This window comes from Lolium rigidum, chromosome 2, assembly GCF_022539505.1.
Source record: "Lolium rigidum isolate FL_2022 chromosome 2, APGP_CSIRO_Lrig_0.1, whole genome shotgun sequence".
In the NCBI taxonomy this organism is placed as follows: Eukaryota; Viridiplantae; Streptophyta; class Magnoliopsida; order Poales; family Poaceae; genus Lolium; species Lolium rigidum.
The window spans coordinates 92,594,070-92,610,505 of NC_061509.1; the positions used below are offsets into that span (position 1 = coordinate 92,594,070).

At 44.6% G+C, this 16,436-nt stretch overlaps 3 protein-coding genes across 3 annotated transcripts; 1 reads left to right on the forward strand and 2 right to left on the reverse strand.

The window, feature by feature from the left end:
- Positions 1–2,069: 2,069 nt before the first annotated feature.
- On the reverse strand, positions 2,070–10,517 carry LOC124692078 (protein phosphatase 1 regulatory inhibitor subunit PPP1R7 homolog). The gene is made up of 6 exons (XM_047225378.1): positions 10,245–10,517; positions 9,183–9,413; positions 8,912–9,058; positions 8,687–8,829; positions 8,424–8,538; positions 2,070–2,481 (listed from the first exon to the last, which is right to left on the reverse strand). The coding sequence occupies exons 1-6, from the start codon at positions 10,482–10,484 to the stop codon at positions 2,401–2,403; spliced, it is 957 nt and encodes a 318-aa protein (XP_047081334.1). The 5' UTR covers positions 10,485–10,517; the 3' UTR covers positions 2,070–2,400.
- A 333-nt stretch (positions 10,518–10,850) lies between these two features.
- LOC124686902 lies at positions 10,851–12,955 on the forward strand. Its single transcript, XM_047220781.1, has 3 exons — positions 10,851–10,963; positions 11,046–11,167; positions 12,696–12,955. The coding sequence occupies exons 1-3, from the start codon at positions 10,851–10,853 to the stop codon at positions 12,719–12,721; spliced, it is 261 nt and encodes an 86-aa protein (XP_047076737.1). The 3' UTR covers positions 12,722–12,955.
- Positions 12,956–13,268: 313 nt separating this feature from the next.
- Positions 13,269–14,097, reverse strand: LOC124686903. Its single transcript, XM_047220782.1, has one exon. It carries the CDS (start codon positions 14,036–14,038, stop codon positions 13,523–13,525), a length of 516 nt encoding a protein of 171 aa, XP_047076738.1. The 5' UTR covers positions 14,039–14,097; the 3' UTR covers positions 13,269–13,522.
- Between the last annotated feature and the right edge of the window lie 2,339 nt (positions 14,098–16,436).

Genomic DNA, 16,436 nt, shown 5'->3' on the forward strand with positions numbered 1-16,436 from the left:
CGTGCCCACGCTCGCGCCGCTACTCGTTCAACTTCCCCTCCGCGCGCCATTCCTAACGCTCCCTCCGTTGGTGTAGCTTTCCACCATCGTCGCGGCCACTAGATCGAGGGGATCGACGGGCGCAGGCTCCCAATCTAGCTGAGCGCCAAGACACGGACGAAGGGGTGGAGGTGTGAGCTCAAGGACCGCCGGCAGTGGGAACACCGGGCGCAGACGCTGGAACGCCGGGCGACCGGTCCCGGCTCGATAAACGCCGGCCGCTGGCGCGGCTGCGGCCACGGGAACGCGAGCTACCTGGTACATGGAGATTCTGCATTTGTTTTTAGTCTGTTTCTCCTCTCAATCAGGATGTGTCCGCCTGCAACCCCTCCAACGTCCAATACCTTTTCTTTCTCACGATGTTTCCGTGTAATGTTCTCATACCTGGATCTGTGGCATACTGCTCGTATCTGATTAGCTAGCAGCCCATTAGCAAGTGCGGCATCTGATTACTGGCAGCAGATTAGCAAGTGCTTCATGAACTTTGAAAAATCAATGGATCCCATTGTGGGGAAGCAGCGCATATTCATTTAATCTTTAGATTAGCAACAATTTTTTGGTCGTTTCATTTTCATTTGGTCTCAGTTTAACTAATCAGAGTTATAATTAGTCTGTTAGTACAAAACAAAATCACAGTTTTCACCCGCTGCGCCATTAGTACAAAAATGTTCATTTTGCATTAGTCCAAACTAATCTTTTTGACTTTTTGCACCACTAGTACAAAATTGTTGACCTGTTTTTTTTTCTATCTGCGCTATTGATAAAATAATTATTTAAGAATTTGTGTTTAAAATTAATCATTTTGACTATGTCTACCATTTGTTAATTGTCATAGTTGCAACGTCCATTTTCTGCATACTACAAAATCCTTTTTTGGTTGTTTCTACTTCTCCTTACCTTAATCTACATGTTGGTGACAATTTCTTTTGGTTTTCTTTTTTCAGTTGTTACCACTTTGATAATTTAGATTCCCAATTTATTTAATAGCCATTTTATTTACTTTTGTTGAACGGTTCGATCTAAAATAATGTTAATTAAAATAATTCCTTGAAGTTTACATGTGCTAATTATATGTTTGTTTACAAATAATCGGTATTAATGAAAGAGGTGGGGGGGGGGGGGGGAGTCGGCCAGCATGCATGCTCATTGAAATTACTGGCCGGTGCACCTTGTACTTAATTTGCAATGTAACCACTGCACATACATACGAGACCGGTATGTATTTATTGCGTATCCAATAAAATAAGTAAAAGTAAAGACAGGGTATTAACTAAACGCTATATTACATGCTAATCACATAACAACCTGGACGCGTATGATTTCGACCTCGCGCGTAGCCGGGTTCCAAACGTCCGGGTCGGATTGACATAGCCCTTTATATTTTCCACTAAATAGGAGCTAGCGAACCAGCGCGATGCAACATAAGAACCAGCGAACCGTTTTTCAGTTTCACGGTGGCACTGCTTGTAATATCGACTCAAAATCAGGGGCAAGTTTAAGTTGAACGAAAAAATTGGGAAGAAACCTTACTTCCTTTATAAGATGCAGCAGCCCAACTAGTCCAAGTAATGTCTGAAGTTAAAAAATGCTGGCTTCCATAAACTTAGGTTTACTATATAGGAACAAGCCCTACAGTCAAAGAAAATGGAAACAAATATATCGTCTTGAGATAGCAATGCAGCATGAGCATGGGTCATTGACCATAGACCAAAGAATATTTTGACCGTATCATTTAGTTTTGATAGATCTCAGCAAGGAATGAATTCAACTTCACGATGCACCTCTAGAGTAAAGTTGGCAATGATAAGCTTGTAATGATCCATTCAGATAACTGGGGACGTATCACCTGATACCACACTTCACATGATACCATGCTATCAATTCCCAAAAAATTCGAAGTATCTAAGTTTCAAAAATCATATGTGAACGTTCACGACATGTGTCTACAGTTCCTATAATTTTTAGAACCAAATTCAACATGTATAAAGAGAAACCAAAAGACAAGTCCAACATGAATGGTTACACAAAAATGCAAAGCACAAAAGACACTGTTCCCATTTCGATTTGTCTTTTTGGTTTTCCGTAAACACACATCTTGTGAACGCTCACATTTGTTTTCAAAAAAATAGACACTTGAAACTTCGAATTTTGAGATGTGGTAACATGGTATCATGTGAAGTGTGATATCATCTGATATTTCCCCCAGATAACTAGTACAAAAATGCAGCATTGCTTGACCAAGAGCTTAGATTTTCTGTTCTGAACTGGATGACTGCCGAATGCTGACAAATTCCTCCTATATAAGCACCGCACCTGATAATTTAACTACCATTAACAATCTGCCAAGTGAGCCAGATTGCTTCATGTTAGCATATCCGAATCAATTTGCTCAAGATTTGGAAATATTTTCTTCAATATGGATGAATAGTTTGGAGCTTTTGCCTGCAAAAAAAAAGGCACACAAAATAAGGACTCAGTTTAGCAAAAGCTCTAAATATTGACAATCTCAGGGAAAATTCATCAAATTTCTGTAGTAGGGGAGAAGGCAAAATATAAATGTACAGGAATTAACATCAAAAGAGACAATCACACCAAAAACCAAAGAATCATCTCCTCTAGAGATTTCAACTTACAGTTCTCGAAGGAGATCCTGCCATTGTCCTTAGCCTTACAAATAGTATCCATCAAAGTCGCCATATCATACTCATTGAGCCGAGGACGATTTTTGTTTACACTATCCGTCAGTTTCAAATTATCGACAATAAATCCCAGAATTATGATTGGGCAACCAGGTATAGTAAGTGATGCCTTGTTTTTTGCATCCTGCCTCTGCTTCTTCCAAATTTTGATAGAATCCCTGAGATGCTCATACACTATTGTACACATGTCAAATTCCTTGAGGCTTGCCAAATCCCTTGTGTACATCACTGCATGTACGTTTATATTTTGTGAAGTGGTAGGCATTAGAAATCTTGAAAAGAGAATGAGGAAAAAACTTCAATATATGTTTGTTCTCCTCTTTTTTCATAAACTTCAATATATTCCCAGTGTCCAACGACGTTTGACCCAATTCAGATCGCAATTGAATAAAGTCCTTATGTTGTTGCATATTGTACTTGAGGGGGGCCTTAGGACCTTGAGGCAGCATAAAGAGATGATGGATCTCATCTAATCTGATGTATACAATTACATCATTTTGTAGCTGCACCTTGATTCTATCCTTCTCTTCCAGATCAACTAGCTTCATACACAGATAGGTTTCTTGCACTGGCTGATTTGTCCCAACTTTAGGTTTAGGAAAGGTGAGTACCCAAGTTGCTCAACTTCATGTCGGTCTGCTTCATCAAGACTCTCCGCTGCTTCCATAACATCTTGGGCCTTAAAGTCAAAGTCAATACACACGCGTTCATCTCTTTCTCCTTGTGCGCCCAACTTCTGACTCTTCATCTCACCACATGATTCAATACGAGAAGTAGAAAACATCTTTTGAATATTAGGAAGTGTCCAAGGAGAACAAAGGCAGTCAAGGAAAGCTGGAAGGACAGCAGGTTCATTGCACAGTTCCTAATATTCAAAAGATGTCTTCTACTTCTCGTATTGAATCATGTGGTGAGATGAAGAGTCAGAAGTTGGGCGCACAAGGAGAAAGAGATGAGCGCGTGTGTATTGACTTTGGCTTTAAGGCCAAGATGTTATGGAAGCAGCGGAGAGTCTTGATGAAGCAGACCGACATGAAGTTGAGCAACTTGGGTACTCACCTTTCCTAAACCTAAAGTTGGGACAAATCCGCCAGCGCAAGGAAACCTATCTGTGTATGAAGCTAGTTGATCTGGAAGAGGATAGGATCAAGGTGCAGCTACAAAATGATGTAATTGTATACATCAGACCAGATGAGATCCATCATCTCTTGATGCTGCCCAAGGTCCTAAGGCCCCCCTCAAGTACAATATGCAATAACATAAGGACTTTATTCAATTGCGATCTGAATTGGGTCAAACGTCGTTGGCCACTGGGAATATATTGAAGTTTATGAAAAAAGAGGAGAACAAACATTTGAGGGTCAAATGTTTTTTCCTCATTCTCTTTTCAAGATTTCTAATGCCTACCACTTCACAAAATATAAACGTACATGCAGTGATGTACACAAGGGATTTAGCAAGCCTCAAGGAATTTGACATGTGTACAATAGTGTATGAGCATCTCAGGGATTCTATCAAAATTTGGAAGAAGCAGAGGCAGGATGCAAAAAACAAGGCATCACTTACTATGCCTGGTTGCCCAATCATAATTCTGGGATTTATTGTCGATAATTTGAAACTGACGGATAGTGTAAACAAGAATCGTCCTCGGCTCAATGAGTATGATATGGCGACTTTGATGGATACTATTTGTAAGGCTAAGGACAATGGCAGGATCTCCTTCGAGAACTTTAAGTTGAAATCTCTAGAGGAGATCTGCTATGCGCAATCATCAAGATTTTGCATCCAGTCCGCAGTTGACTCCCAAGATGTAAGATCTGCTATGGCGACTTTTGCCGTGGTAACTTCTGGAGTGCCTGAGTCTCAAGAAGTTATCCAGTCCGCAGCTCGCATCCTTTCTTCGGTGCGAGAATCCCGAATCTTTTGGAGTTGACCAAGCACAAGTTGATGCATGCATAGCTAGATTATCCGCATTGCGGCCGGTTGGTGCTTCCTGCAGAGCAATGTTGGTGCCTCCTGCAGCATTTCTGAAGCTGCTGAAGCTACCAGCACAAAGAAGGCTAATGAAGAAGAAGCTGCTGAAGCTACCAGCACAATGAAGGCTGATGAAGAAGAGATCATTGCATTGCAGCCAGCTGGTGCTTCCTGCAGCAATGTTGGTGACTCCTGCAGCATTTCTGAAGCTGCTGAAGCTGCCAACACAAAGAAGGCTGCTAAAAAAGAGATCATTGCATTGCAGCCAGTTGGTGCTTCCTGCAGCAATGTTGATGCCTCCTGTAGCGTTTCTGAAGCTGCTGAAGCTGCCAACACAAAGAAGGCTGCTGCTGCTGCGATGCCTGAAGCTGCCAACACAGCTGTGCATGAAGAAGGGATTTCTAAAGCTGCCAAGTCAAAAAGTCGTGCTACTAAGAAGCCTGCTGCTGCTGCGGTGCCTAGGAGGTTCAGCCGGAGGCTCAATGGTGTTGTTGAGGGCGGTGATGTAACTTCACCAATTAGGAAGCATCCCAAAAGAAAGTAAGAAGAACGTTGATGTATCCCTCCAGACCCTCAAGACCCTCAAGCTCCCCCAGTAATGTCGTCGTAGAAGCTCCTAGTTCCCCGTGCTACTGCAAGTTGCTCCCTAGCTATGACGCAGCAGGGTGTCAGTGTGTCACCTGTGCTGTGTTTTGAGCTATTCTTTTGCCCCGCTGTGGGTGTGTGTTAAAACTTTGTTATATTCGTATGATAGCCTCTCATTGGCTTATGGCAAAGAGACAGCGGAAGGCCAGAACCACACGACAGGAGAGGCAAAGAGGCGAAAGGCTGCGGGGAGAGGAGATAATTTTTGGAATAAATTGGGAAAACCAGGATTTGAACTCGAGACCTGGGGCTCTGATACCATGTTAAGCTTCATGCACTAGCCACTTGAACCAAAAGTCCGAACTGATGAAAAGGGCTAGACAATCTACTTTATACACGTCAACACTCCATTCTCAATAGTATCAGAAATGCTAGTACACAAAGTTTATACTCAGTGACATCTTAGACTCTTAGTTTTTATCTTTTTATTTACATTATTAGTTGTAAAATTTCCACATTGTACCAAACTTGATAAAAAAAAATGATAGAACTATCACAATAAGTAGCATTAGATCCATGAGAAACCAAATATGAATCAGTCGGCGGTCGCCACTAAGAATCACAGTGCAAGTGGTTCAAAGCTTGGAAGATAGTGAATTCTATACCTAATAATAAAGGAGCTAAGGTTTCTCTTTCGTCTGTTGGCGTTTCGTCGTCCGTCTGTGGCTTTGTACGTGAATGTTTTGCTTCGGTTGAACCCGCCACGTGGATGGTTTCATTTGATCGAACCCGTCGTGCTCATCCGCGAGTCCATGCGAAGACGATTTATTGGGCCAACCCAGCAATTCTCCCTCGAAGCGCTAGGAAATGGCATGACAACGATCATACTCACCGAGACTACTCGATCCCAGCGCGCAAAAATGCACCCACGTTTGACTTCAGGTGCGCCACGCCACATACGCGGTACGTCACCAACCTTGGTATGTCTGTGCAACAGAGTACAATTCAAATCACAACGTACCGAGCTAGGCAAGCCGGACCTCCAATATACATGTGCTCGGCCATCCCTAATTGTCTTGTCGCATCGCATCTAGGGAGAAAAACAATTAATTAGGTTTCATCTCAAGACATCTCTCAATGTGGCAACAATGGACAGATCCGAGAAACACGCGGCCGCGGTTGGTCCTTCAAAGCCGCAATCAAGAGATGGTGACCTCCGGCAGCCGGAAAAAGAGGCGGTGGGGAGGGAGGTCCGGTGGCCTCTAGTCCATCTTGAGGTCATCCAGCATCCGGAAGGAGGCGGCCGAACAGGACACCAGCGGAGTCCGACAAGAAAGTATCTGCCTCAATAAGATGTATACAAGGATATGACCTCAATAAGATGTATACAAGGATATGACAACAGTGGCCCAGATGGTCAAGCAGGGAAGGCGACCCGCTGACTTCGAGTGTTGCCGTGTTGATTGTTCACGGTTGCAGGGTGCCTCGCCATTGCATGTAGGTAGCTGCGTACATCTACCTCCGCCAGCGCTGGATATGACGACTAGGCATCTGCGGCGTCTCTAGACTCCTCCCAGCCAACGCATTGCGAGGCAACTGAGATATAGTACTGGATTTTCCTTGGAGGCCAAAGCGCGTTGCCTACATTGACATATTTGAGTGATCCGCGAAGGAAGTGGGGAGTAGAGGCCATGGGGGTGGGGCTGCCAAAGTGCAGCCATGGGGTGAGACCGTGAGAGGAGCAGGTAGGGGACGGGGAGGGTCTGGGGTCATAACCTCCGTTCCTTTATATTTCAGGCAGTTAGAAGCAATTCTCAGTCCCACGAGCACTGAAAGGATCAATATAGTTCAGCTGGGAGAATGGGTAACCGAAACATTGAAGCTTCCAGGAGCCCTTTGACGAGACTTCATCGATTTCTTTCTTGATAATATGCTCCTGAGCAATGCCTACTTTAGTCCTCTTCTTGCCGTTTAATTTCTCGCTTATTTTAAAGATGGAATCTGATACCAAATTGGTAGAAACTAGGGTTCTACCGAGGCGAGGGCGTAGATTGTAGGGGTGGAAGTGCGGAGAGCGAGAGGGAGGAAGGCGGCACCGGCGGCAGGGCGCCGTGGCGGGCTCGCGGCGGCGGCGGCTAGGGCTTGGGCGGCGCGAGCAAGGAAGGCCGACTCCTGCGGGAGTCGGCAATAATGATATCTGATTATTGCTTGATTGATTTAGTCTATTACAACTAGTATATATAAGAGAACTAGCGAAACCCTAATCTGCTAACTGGGCTAAGCCCCTAACTAAGCTTGGCCGGTTGGGCCAATGGGCCCCCTCCGGCGGTAGACCAGGCCGGTCATAACATCCTGGTGGGTATTTTGGTTAGCACGTGCCAGCACAACCAGTTCATAAGCATGAAGAGGCCCAGCTAAAGGCGCTGCTTTTTTTTACGTGTGGAAAGGTATTGCTGGTTCGCTTATTGCATGTGTTTTTTGGTTAGGTTGTATAGTCTGTTTCGTTAGCGAGAAATGAAAACCGAATTTATATCGAACATCAAACATGACACGCAAGGAGTGGCCTGGCTGGCGGGAAGAGAGGGTAGCGGAGGCAGTGGCAGCGACTCTGACCGCGGAGCGCTCTATGAACATGCTGAAGCTGGCTGGTTTCTGCAACACGTTATCGCCATACCAACGAGAACTTACTTGCGCCTCTGGGGACAACATTTTTTTTATCTCCCGTTGCAACGCACGGGCATGTTTCCTAGTGTTAAAGAAAAGCATGACATCCCTTTAGGTTATAAAAGGGCACTCTATGCAAATATGGAAGAGCAGAACACCCAGAGAGCTCACTCAAGAGTAAGAGAACAATAATGGAAACCATACAGTAAACTATAAATGGTTTGTCCACTTTTGATGTCACCAGAATTCCCTACCTTGGTCCGTGTTGAGTTTAACAATATGCACAAACTTCAGCTAAAAGAGGGTGGAGATTACTACTTTCATAGTTCCCTAATGACGCTAAAAAGGACTTAATAACTCTTAAGAGAATGTAATGGTAATAAACAAGTTCAGAAGAAATTGATGAGACTATGAAAATAACAAGCCATAACTAAATGAAGACAATGGGTATGAAGTACGTACACAAGGATTTCTCTCAAGATATATGGTTGTTAGCGTCTCTCGTGAACCAGACAAAGCAGATTCTATCCCATCCAGTGATGGTATTTGGTTGTCATTCAACCACAAGTCCTCTAACCTGCAAAAACATATAAGTATAGTCAAAGAAGATCCAGAACAAATAATTTATCAAGCTGTTTATATGGCTTGGGATATTTGGATCTTGTTCCAACACTTATTTTGGTGCACTAAGGTTGATAACAAGCATTAATGTAGAGTCATGCTACCTGGTTAATGTTTCTATATCTTCCACGGCGGTTAGCTTGTTAGATGAAACATCTAAAACACGAAGGTTCTGCAGGGTAGAAAGACCTTCCATCCTTTGGATTCCATTATGGCTGAGGTACAGTTCCTCTAACGCAACACATTCCTGAGTAAGAACAACAGATACATTACCAAGGAGCACTGACATCAGAAAAAGCAAGGAAGCTAATGCAGTTACGATATGGTACCTGTAACCCATTCGTTGCAGTCAGCCTGTTACTTTGTAAGCTTATTTTCTTGATTGATTTCAAACCGCATAAGTTAATTGTCCGGATTCGGTTTCTCCCAAGCCATAACTCTTGCAGATTTGTCAACGTTTCCAGATTTTCCATCACCTGAAATATAGTGGAACATCTGAGAGCATGGAGCGGGGGGGGGGGTAATACGGTCTTGGTTCTATCCAAGATTTGCACTATAGCATATGGACCGTGATGTGCGAATGAACGACAACATGCTTACCCTTAACCTGTTGCTACCAAGTTCAAGCATTTCTAATGCATGGAAATGTTCAAGCTCTTCCATCTTGGCAACTTCATTCTTTGAAACATAGAGTTCTTTCACTGTGCTGGAAACTTTAGATAACCCATTTAAGGACGGTATCTCATTGAAAGAAACATCAAAGACCAGAAGACCCTTGAAGATGCTGGCATCAGGGATCTTTGTAAGCTTGTTATCTCTAAGGACTAACTCCTGAAAATGGAAGTGATGTTAAATGGCATTATCAGAGCACTTCATCAGTTCTGCGGTATGGGAAAAGACAAAACATTGTACAAAAAATTATTTTGTCAGAAGGCATGAATTACTGAACTCTCGGAAAATTGGAGGAATAGCAAAGCAAAAAAGCTCAAGAGTGAAACTTAGATTGCATTTTCAAGCCTGCGTGTAATGAATTCAGGTTGATCTGAAGCGCACTGAAGGGTAAACCTGAAAACAGGTGTCACTGTCACATCTATGATCATGGCAGCCCTTAGCCATCTCTCCAAAAAAAAAACCTTCTCTACCAGCAGATTTATCAGGGCAGCATGCTGGTTATACTACGGGCGAAGTTAATTTACATAGAATCGAATTTCATGTTTAAGTTATATTCTGGTTATACTATTGGTAATTAGCCAAAGCTGGAACATAACAGAATCGATCACCTCAGAACTTCCGTAATTCCGCAGCAGCGTACAAAGACCAACGTCTGGAATGGGAACAATCACACTAGAGTTACACATTTTTCACCACATCTATTGCTGCTTTTGTCCTTTTACTCAGCGGTGTTATCTAAAAGAACTGCACTCTATGTGCAAAAAATAACATGTGATATCGTATTCAACTTTCCCTTCCTACACCTAAGTCTCTCCTTATTGTAGACCGCTGCTGGGTGTTGAATTTGTTGATATGCTATGAAAGAAATCGTAGAAATAACTCAAAACCGAACACATGCATATTAACAATAGAGATAAGAACAATATAATTAGATCGGACATCTCCATATTCGTCAGGCTGTGGATTCTAAACAGATACTAGAATAATCACCTGTAACCCGGCGATGGCATCCCAGGTGGAGAGGGGCGCAACGGCGTGGTCTTCGAGGAGATTCTGGCGGAAGGAGAGCTTGCGGAGGGCGGTGAGGTGGCCGATGCGGGGGTCCACCGCGGCCAGGCGGTTCGCCGTGAGGTCGAGCTCCTCCAGGGTGGACGGGATCTCCACCTCGCTCAGATCGTGCAGCTGGCAGCTCGTGAGGTCGAGGCACAGCTCCGACTCCTGCACCTCCATCTCCGCCTCGCCGCCGGCCGCCGCGGCCTTCGAGCCTCCGGTGCCCTCGCCGGAGGCCATGGGGATCGCCGGGCTTGGGGTCGGGACTCTCGCGAAGTTCTGGAAGAAGCGGTCGGAGGAAGAAGGGAGAGAGAAGAATGCCGAAGGGCCTAGAACTAGAAGCGGAGGAGAGTGATTGCGTGCGGCCGGGCCGGGCCTCGTGTGTGGGCTTGTGGGCTCAGTGTATTGGGTAGTTTTATTTCGACTGGTTGGAAAAAGCCCAATAAGGCCCGTGTACATCGAGTTGCTCAAATCGCAAGGTCCAAAACCCTAAAAACATTCGCCCTTCCCCTCGCCTCCCCTCCCTAGCTCCCCCCATTGCCGGCCATGGCGTCGGGGCTCCGCTCCATCTCCCGCCCCGTCGCAGCCGCCTTCCTCCGCCCCGCGGCCGCGCGGAGCCCGGCCGCCGCTCTCCCCCGCTCCCTCGCTTCAGCCCCCAGGTAAGCCACCGACCCCCCTTCTACGTTTCCCATCGCGGATTGTTTTCCAAGCTAGCCTTGAGCTGGGGTCTGTGTGGCGCAGGCCTTCTTCCCTGGGGCGGCAGATCGCGCTGGCGCGGTCCCTGCAGCCGCTGCACAGCGCAATCTCGGCGGCGAGGCTGACGTCGCGGCTGGGCGCGGAGGTGGCCCGGGCCGTGTCGCAGGGTACGCTCTGCAGCTCCTACCCGGGGGTCTGAGTCTGATATCATCTAATCTTTGCTTCCTGCCTGTGAGTCGTGACTGCCCACAGTTGTCTGCTTATTCAGTATAAATGTGTAGTTTGATACGCTCTACACGCATTTTACTAGAGTGCTTCAGCTTGGTTTAGGGAATGCATGAGATTCAGATACATCTGGTGCTATTCATTGGCTGATTAAACTGTTAGTTTTCGTTTCCTGTCCATTGATGTGACTATGTGAGGTGGGTGGGGGGTTGTATCTAGGTTTATGCCATAGAGGCAAATACTGAACAGAAAATGCTCATGATAATTGGAAACAATATTATAATGCTCTACATACTTGTCTGCTTCCCTGACTGTGCCGTGCATGTTTGAATTGTTTTGATGCATACGGTTTGTGCATTCATTGGACTGATACCATAATTCAATCCCTGAAAGAAAATGGTAAGTATCATATACTATATGGGATTGAAATGTAACAAGATTAGTGAAGTAAATAGTTCACATGTTTCTGCCCTATAGGTACCTAAATGATTGAAAATGTTATATGATGCTTGCTAGACAGTTTTGAATACCGAAGTTCAATGTATTATCAGTATTTTTCATTTCTGTGTTGCCAAATCATTCTTAATTTATATAATATTAACCTATGAAGCAGCTTTGCTGTAAGTTATTATTCGCTGGCCATTTAGGTTGTTGCTATATCTTTTATTGCTAGAAAAGTTCAAATTATCAACTTCATGGTCATGCTAGCCATGTCAAAGCCTCAAAGGAGGAACCACAAATCCACAATTATATAGTGCCCTTTCTTATGATTTTTTGAACTGTTTACCACATTTTTTAATACAACATTCTATTGTTGACCTTTCCATAAAGTAGAAACGGTAAATCTCACTTCACTAGGACACTATTATCTTAGTTCTGCTGCATTTTTAACAACTATTGGACTGCCGTAATCATTGGATGACCAATAGCATTGGTACAATACTTTCTTGTAAATTTGTTTCTCAAATTGTTATTTCCCACGTGCATGTATTGCAATGAAGTTTTGCCTGTTAGAAATGTTCTCTTCTCTGGAAGACTGGAACCCATGTTGCATCAGACCCAAAATGTGCATCGGTGCAAAATGCTCCGCTTGTCTGAACTGAGCTTCATAAAAACATCAGTCAATCAGGAATTATTTATATTCCTGTTAACCCTGTTCACAGTAACTACCAGTCTGCTGGTTAATTCGAATTTGATAGTCCGATCATGGAGCATTTTTATTTTCTTTTGCCATGCCATGAACCCAAAAAGTTGTAAACTTCCGAACTAAATAGTTATGTGGTTTTGTGTTCAGACTTGCTATTAATAGCTATTGTGGTTTCACATTAAGAAGTTATCAAGTTATTTGCTGCCAGTTTTATCCTTGCTGTTGTTTTGTTAGTAGCACCTCATCTGGTGTACTCCAGGATTTATGTGGTTGCTTTTGCTGCACGACAACCTGAAGTTTATGATCTCCCTACTGCCTTGCAGAGACCGGTCTCAGTGTGCCTCGATAATGAAAGAAACCGCTCTGGGATAGATGCAGCGGATAATGATGTATTTTGCTCCCTCCAATAATGGGTTTTGTTTTTTGGCTAGTTCTTCAGGGAATTAATATGCTATGTACTAATGACCTTATGTCATATACACGGAAGCAATTACTTTGTGCATTTCAGTTAAGCTTGATCCTTGACTGAACAAAGTTGTATTTTGTTAACAGTCTGATTATTGGACGATATGCCCTCTAGTTCGTCCTTTTGTTTGAGGATCACCTTATCTTACTATACTCAACATTAGTGTATATAACCCAATTCTTGTTTATTGCTACCAGACACACCTATTTCATTTCTCAAAAAAAAAAAAAAACCCGGAGCCTTCCTATTGTTGTGTTGTTGTGCTTCCATTCTTTTTGGAAACGCATTTTGTTAACCGTGGGACATTTGCTGGTAAACGTACTGATAGTCTGATACACAAATGCATTGTAGACTATAGTTTAAAGGATAGTACTCCATTAATATACACCCAAAGTTCGGGTAGACTGGGGTTCTCAGCACTCTTTTAATGCAGGTAAAAGAGGCAAACAAAACCCCATAAAAACACTGAACACCCAAGGCATGGAGATATATACTGTACATAGAAACCCAATACAACCAAAAGCTTGGAAAGGGCAAAAAAACCATGCCTAAGCTACACTCTCTTTTAGAGGTCAGCCTAGTTAAGGTGCGAATGGAGAACAGCATTGACCACCTTAATTAGTAGCAGCCGACACTCTAGTTAGCTAGTTCATCGATCATCGCATGATCCAACGGTGACAACCTTCATGCAGCCGGTGGCGCAGCCTTCTCTGCCATCGCCTCTCTACGGCTGTTGGACTTGGGTGATCCAAGGCCTGAGAGCTTCTTCAGGATGCCTTTCATGGCGTCGGCCTGGAAGAGCGCCGGGTGCGTCCTCCCGAAGCCGTTGAACCGCCTGCACACGCCCATGTGCACCACGAGCGCCTCCTCGAGTCCGCAACCCCTCTTGCCAGCCTCCTCTGCCACGGCCTCGGCACACAACCCGCACACCCACTGCCCTGAGAACTGGCGGCGCACCTTGCTGATGTACGCAGGGGTGCACTCCTCCGACATGCCACAACATTCGCACTCGGCTTCTTCCACCTCTGTGATGTAGTCAACGGATGGTAGTAGCTCCATCTCTTTGTGGCCGTCAGTGTTGCCGTGGAGCTCGGGCCACGATGGTGTCCTCTGCCAAGCACTGCCAAGGTTACCGATAATAGTTGTCAACAATGGCGCCATGGAGGCAACTGCCACTGAAGCTTCTCCGTTGGGAGCCATGGAGAGTTGAAGAGTCCGGTGACGGTTTTTGGCTTGGTGATGCTTGCTAGTGATATCGATGTCTCTCGTGAGTGTGTGTATGAAGATGCCAACTATATGAGCCATGTGAGCTATTTATAGACCATTTTGTGTGATTGTGTACGCAGGACACCTAGCATGTATAAGGGCATGTGATCACGTGACTAGCTAGATCTTGATCTCGTGATCAAATTTATGGTGGAGATTGGATAAGCACGGTGTCAAGGGCGCCTCCCAGCCCTGGATTTGATATGATACGATACGAGCAAAAGTGTGCGGCTGTGGTGAATGGTGCATATGCTTATCAGCTTAGGCGCTTAGCAATCATGGCGTGTAGTGTAATCCCATGATTGGTCGCACGAGTTAACGCGTGTGAGGCCCTGTATCTTTGTGCCGGTTTAGGTTTTGATCTCACATACGCACGTAATGACGTACATGTAGCTAGATCTACTACTCTCCGTATGAAAACCGATGTAGACTTGCGTCTCCAAAACGACATCTATTTGTGATATGGACAGAGCACATATACAGTATAGAAGAATGTATCTTCACGATATTAATATGTTTCCTTTATAAAAAAACAGTATAGAAGAATGTTTAGTGGCAATAAATGGAATATTGAACTACCAAACCTATCAGAGGTTGAATTGGAGTGATTCACATTTTAGCTTTCTAAGAAAGTAAGAAGTGCTTATATTTTGGAACAGAGTTAATATTTGAATTTGCTGCTGGCTTGCATATATATAGCAAGATAAGATGATTATATTATCCTCTGAAAATATGCATACGAGTGGCAGCTGATTGCAATTGCGTTACCCTTGCCCATGACCTTATCACCTTATCCCTCCTATACCTTTCTCATGACTTATCACATAACCTTTTTGTGTGCTAGATGATTGCCGACTACTCATGCGTAAAGTTGATGATCGCAGGATGATCGGATTTTGCTAGCAATCTCACAGTATAGAAGTGAAGCCCTTAAACTATGTCACGTGCAGTCTATTCCGGACCAGGTGAATCGGCCGTGTTTCCTTGATCGGCTAAACCTAAGACGTTATTGATTTCTTGATTGATGGCAGACCTGAGTGCCCTGCATCAGAAGTAATCGTTCAAAAGGAAGAAACATGGTATACGAGAGGCTGAGCTTGGGGCTGGCCTGCGAACAGCAGCAGTGGTTATAGGGGCTTCTGGAACAGGTAGAACATGTGAGTAGCTAGCTGCGATAAGCGATCAGCTGATCATCACGATTAATACACGACCGTATGTATAAGCTGTTCAGTCCCATCACTCTCAGTCTTGTCGACCGTTCAGGCTAGTACATACTCCACCTGGCTCGCGCTTGATCACTGGCAAGGGCATATGGTGGTGGAGCTTCGCCAAAAATCGCGGGACCCTGGGGGAGGCCGATCGGATCGGATTTTGCTACCATATATTTTTCTTGGATTCGGATCGAAGCAGAGACTGATCGGTTTCGGATTCGAATCCGAATATATCGGACTGCGGATTTGAATCGGAAATAGAGCCGACTCTGCCCGAAAATAAAAATAGTCGGATACATGCTCTTATCGGTAAATAGTTATAGTTTTTGCAAATCTTGAGAGAGATCTAAACTTTCAGTGTTGTATAGTTAAGAAAAAAAAAAAGACATAATGTGGTACAACTGAAGCATTGATAGAAATTTAGAGCTAAACATGCTCGCCAAATGAATTTGGTAACTCAATAACTACTAACCTTGCAAGATTGGCTTTGGCTATTGATATCCGGTTTAAAACTTTCGGATTGTCCTAATTAAATTTCAGATAATCTATATCCGCATGCTATTTTCTATACCATATCCTATATCGTATCCGGAGGATTCGGATATCCTGATCCGTAGGATTCTTTAAAATCGGTTATGGATACTTTAAAACGGACTCGACGCCGGTTTCGGTGCGGAAATTATCATATCCATTTCACCCCTAGGGAGGGGGCGAAATGCTATCCTCCCTAAAAAAAGTTTCTACACAACTTTGCACGCTAAGGGCATCTCCAACGCTGTGACCCAAACCGGGCGCGTCCGGTTTTGACCGTTTGCGTAGCCGTGAGGACACGCGGACAGTGTCCCGCGTCCGCGTGTCCGTTTGTGTCGCACGCTGCGCCCAACGCAGTGACCCAAATAGTCGTCACGTGGCTTGTCTTCCCTAGGCGGCCTTGCGCCATGGTAGGCCTCGACGGGACAGCAATGGCTGGCTAGAGAACGCGTGGGAAGTTCTCACGCGCACCGGGATTCCCGCGCGCGTGAAAAGGCACTAGGGCGGCGCTAGCGCCCAAGTTTCCCGCCAAGGCCGCCGGCTATAAAAGACGGTGCGCGCGGCCTCACTGAGATCACCCGCTCCACCTC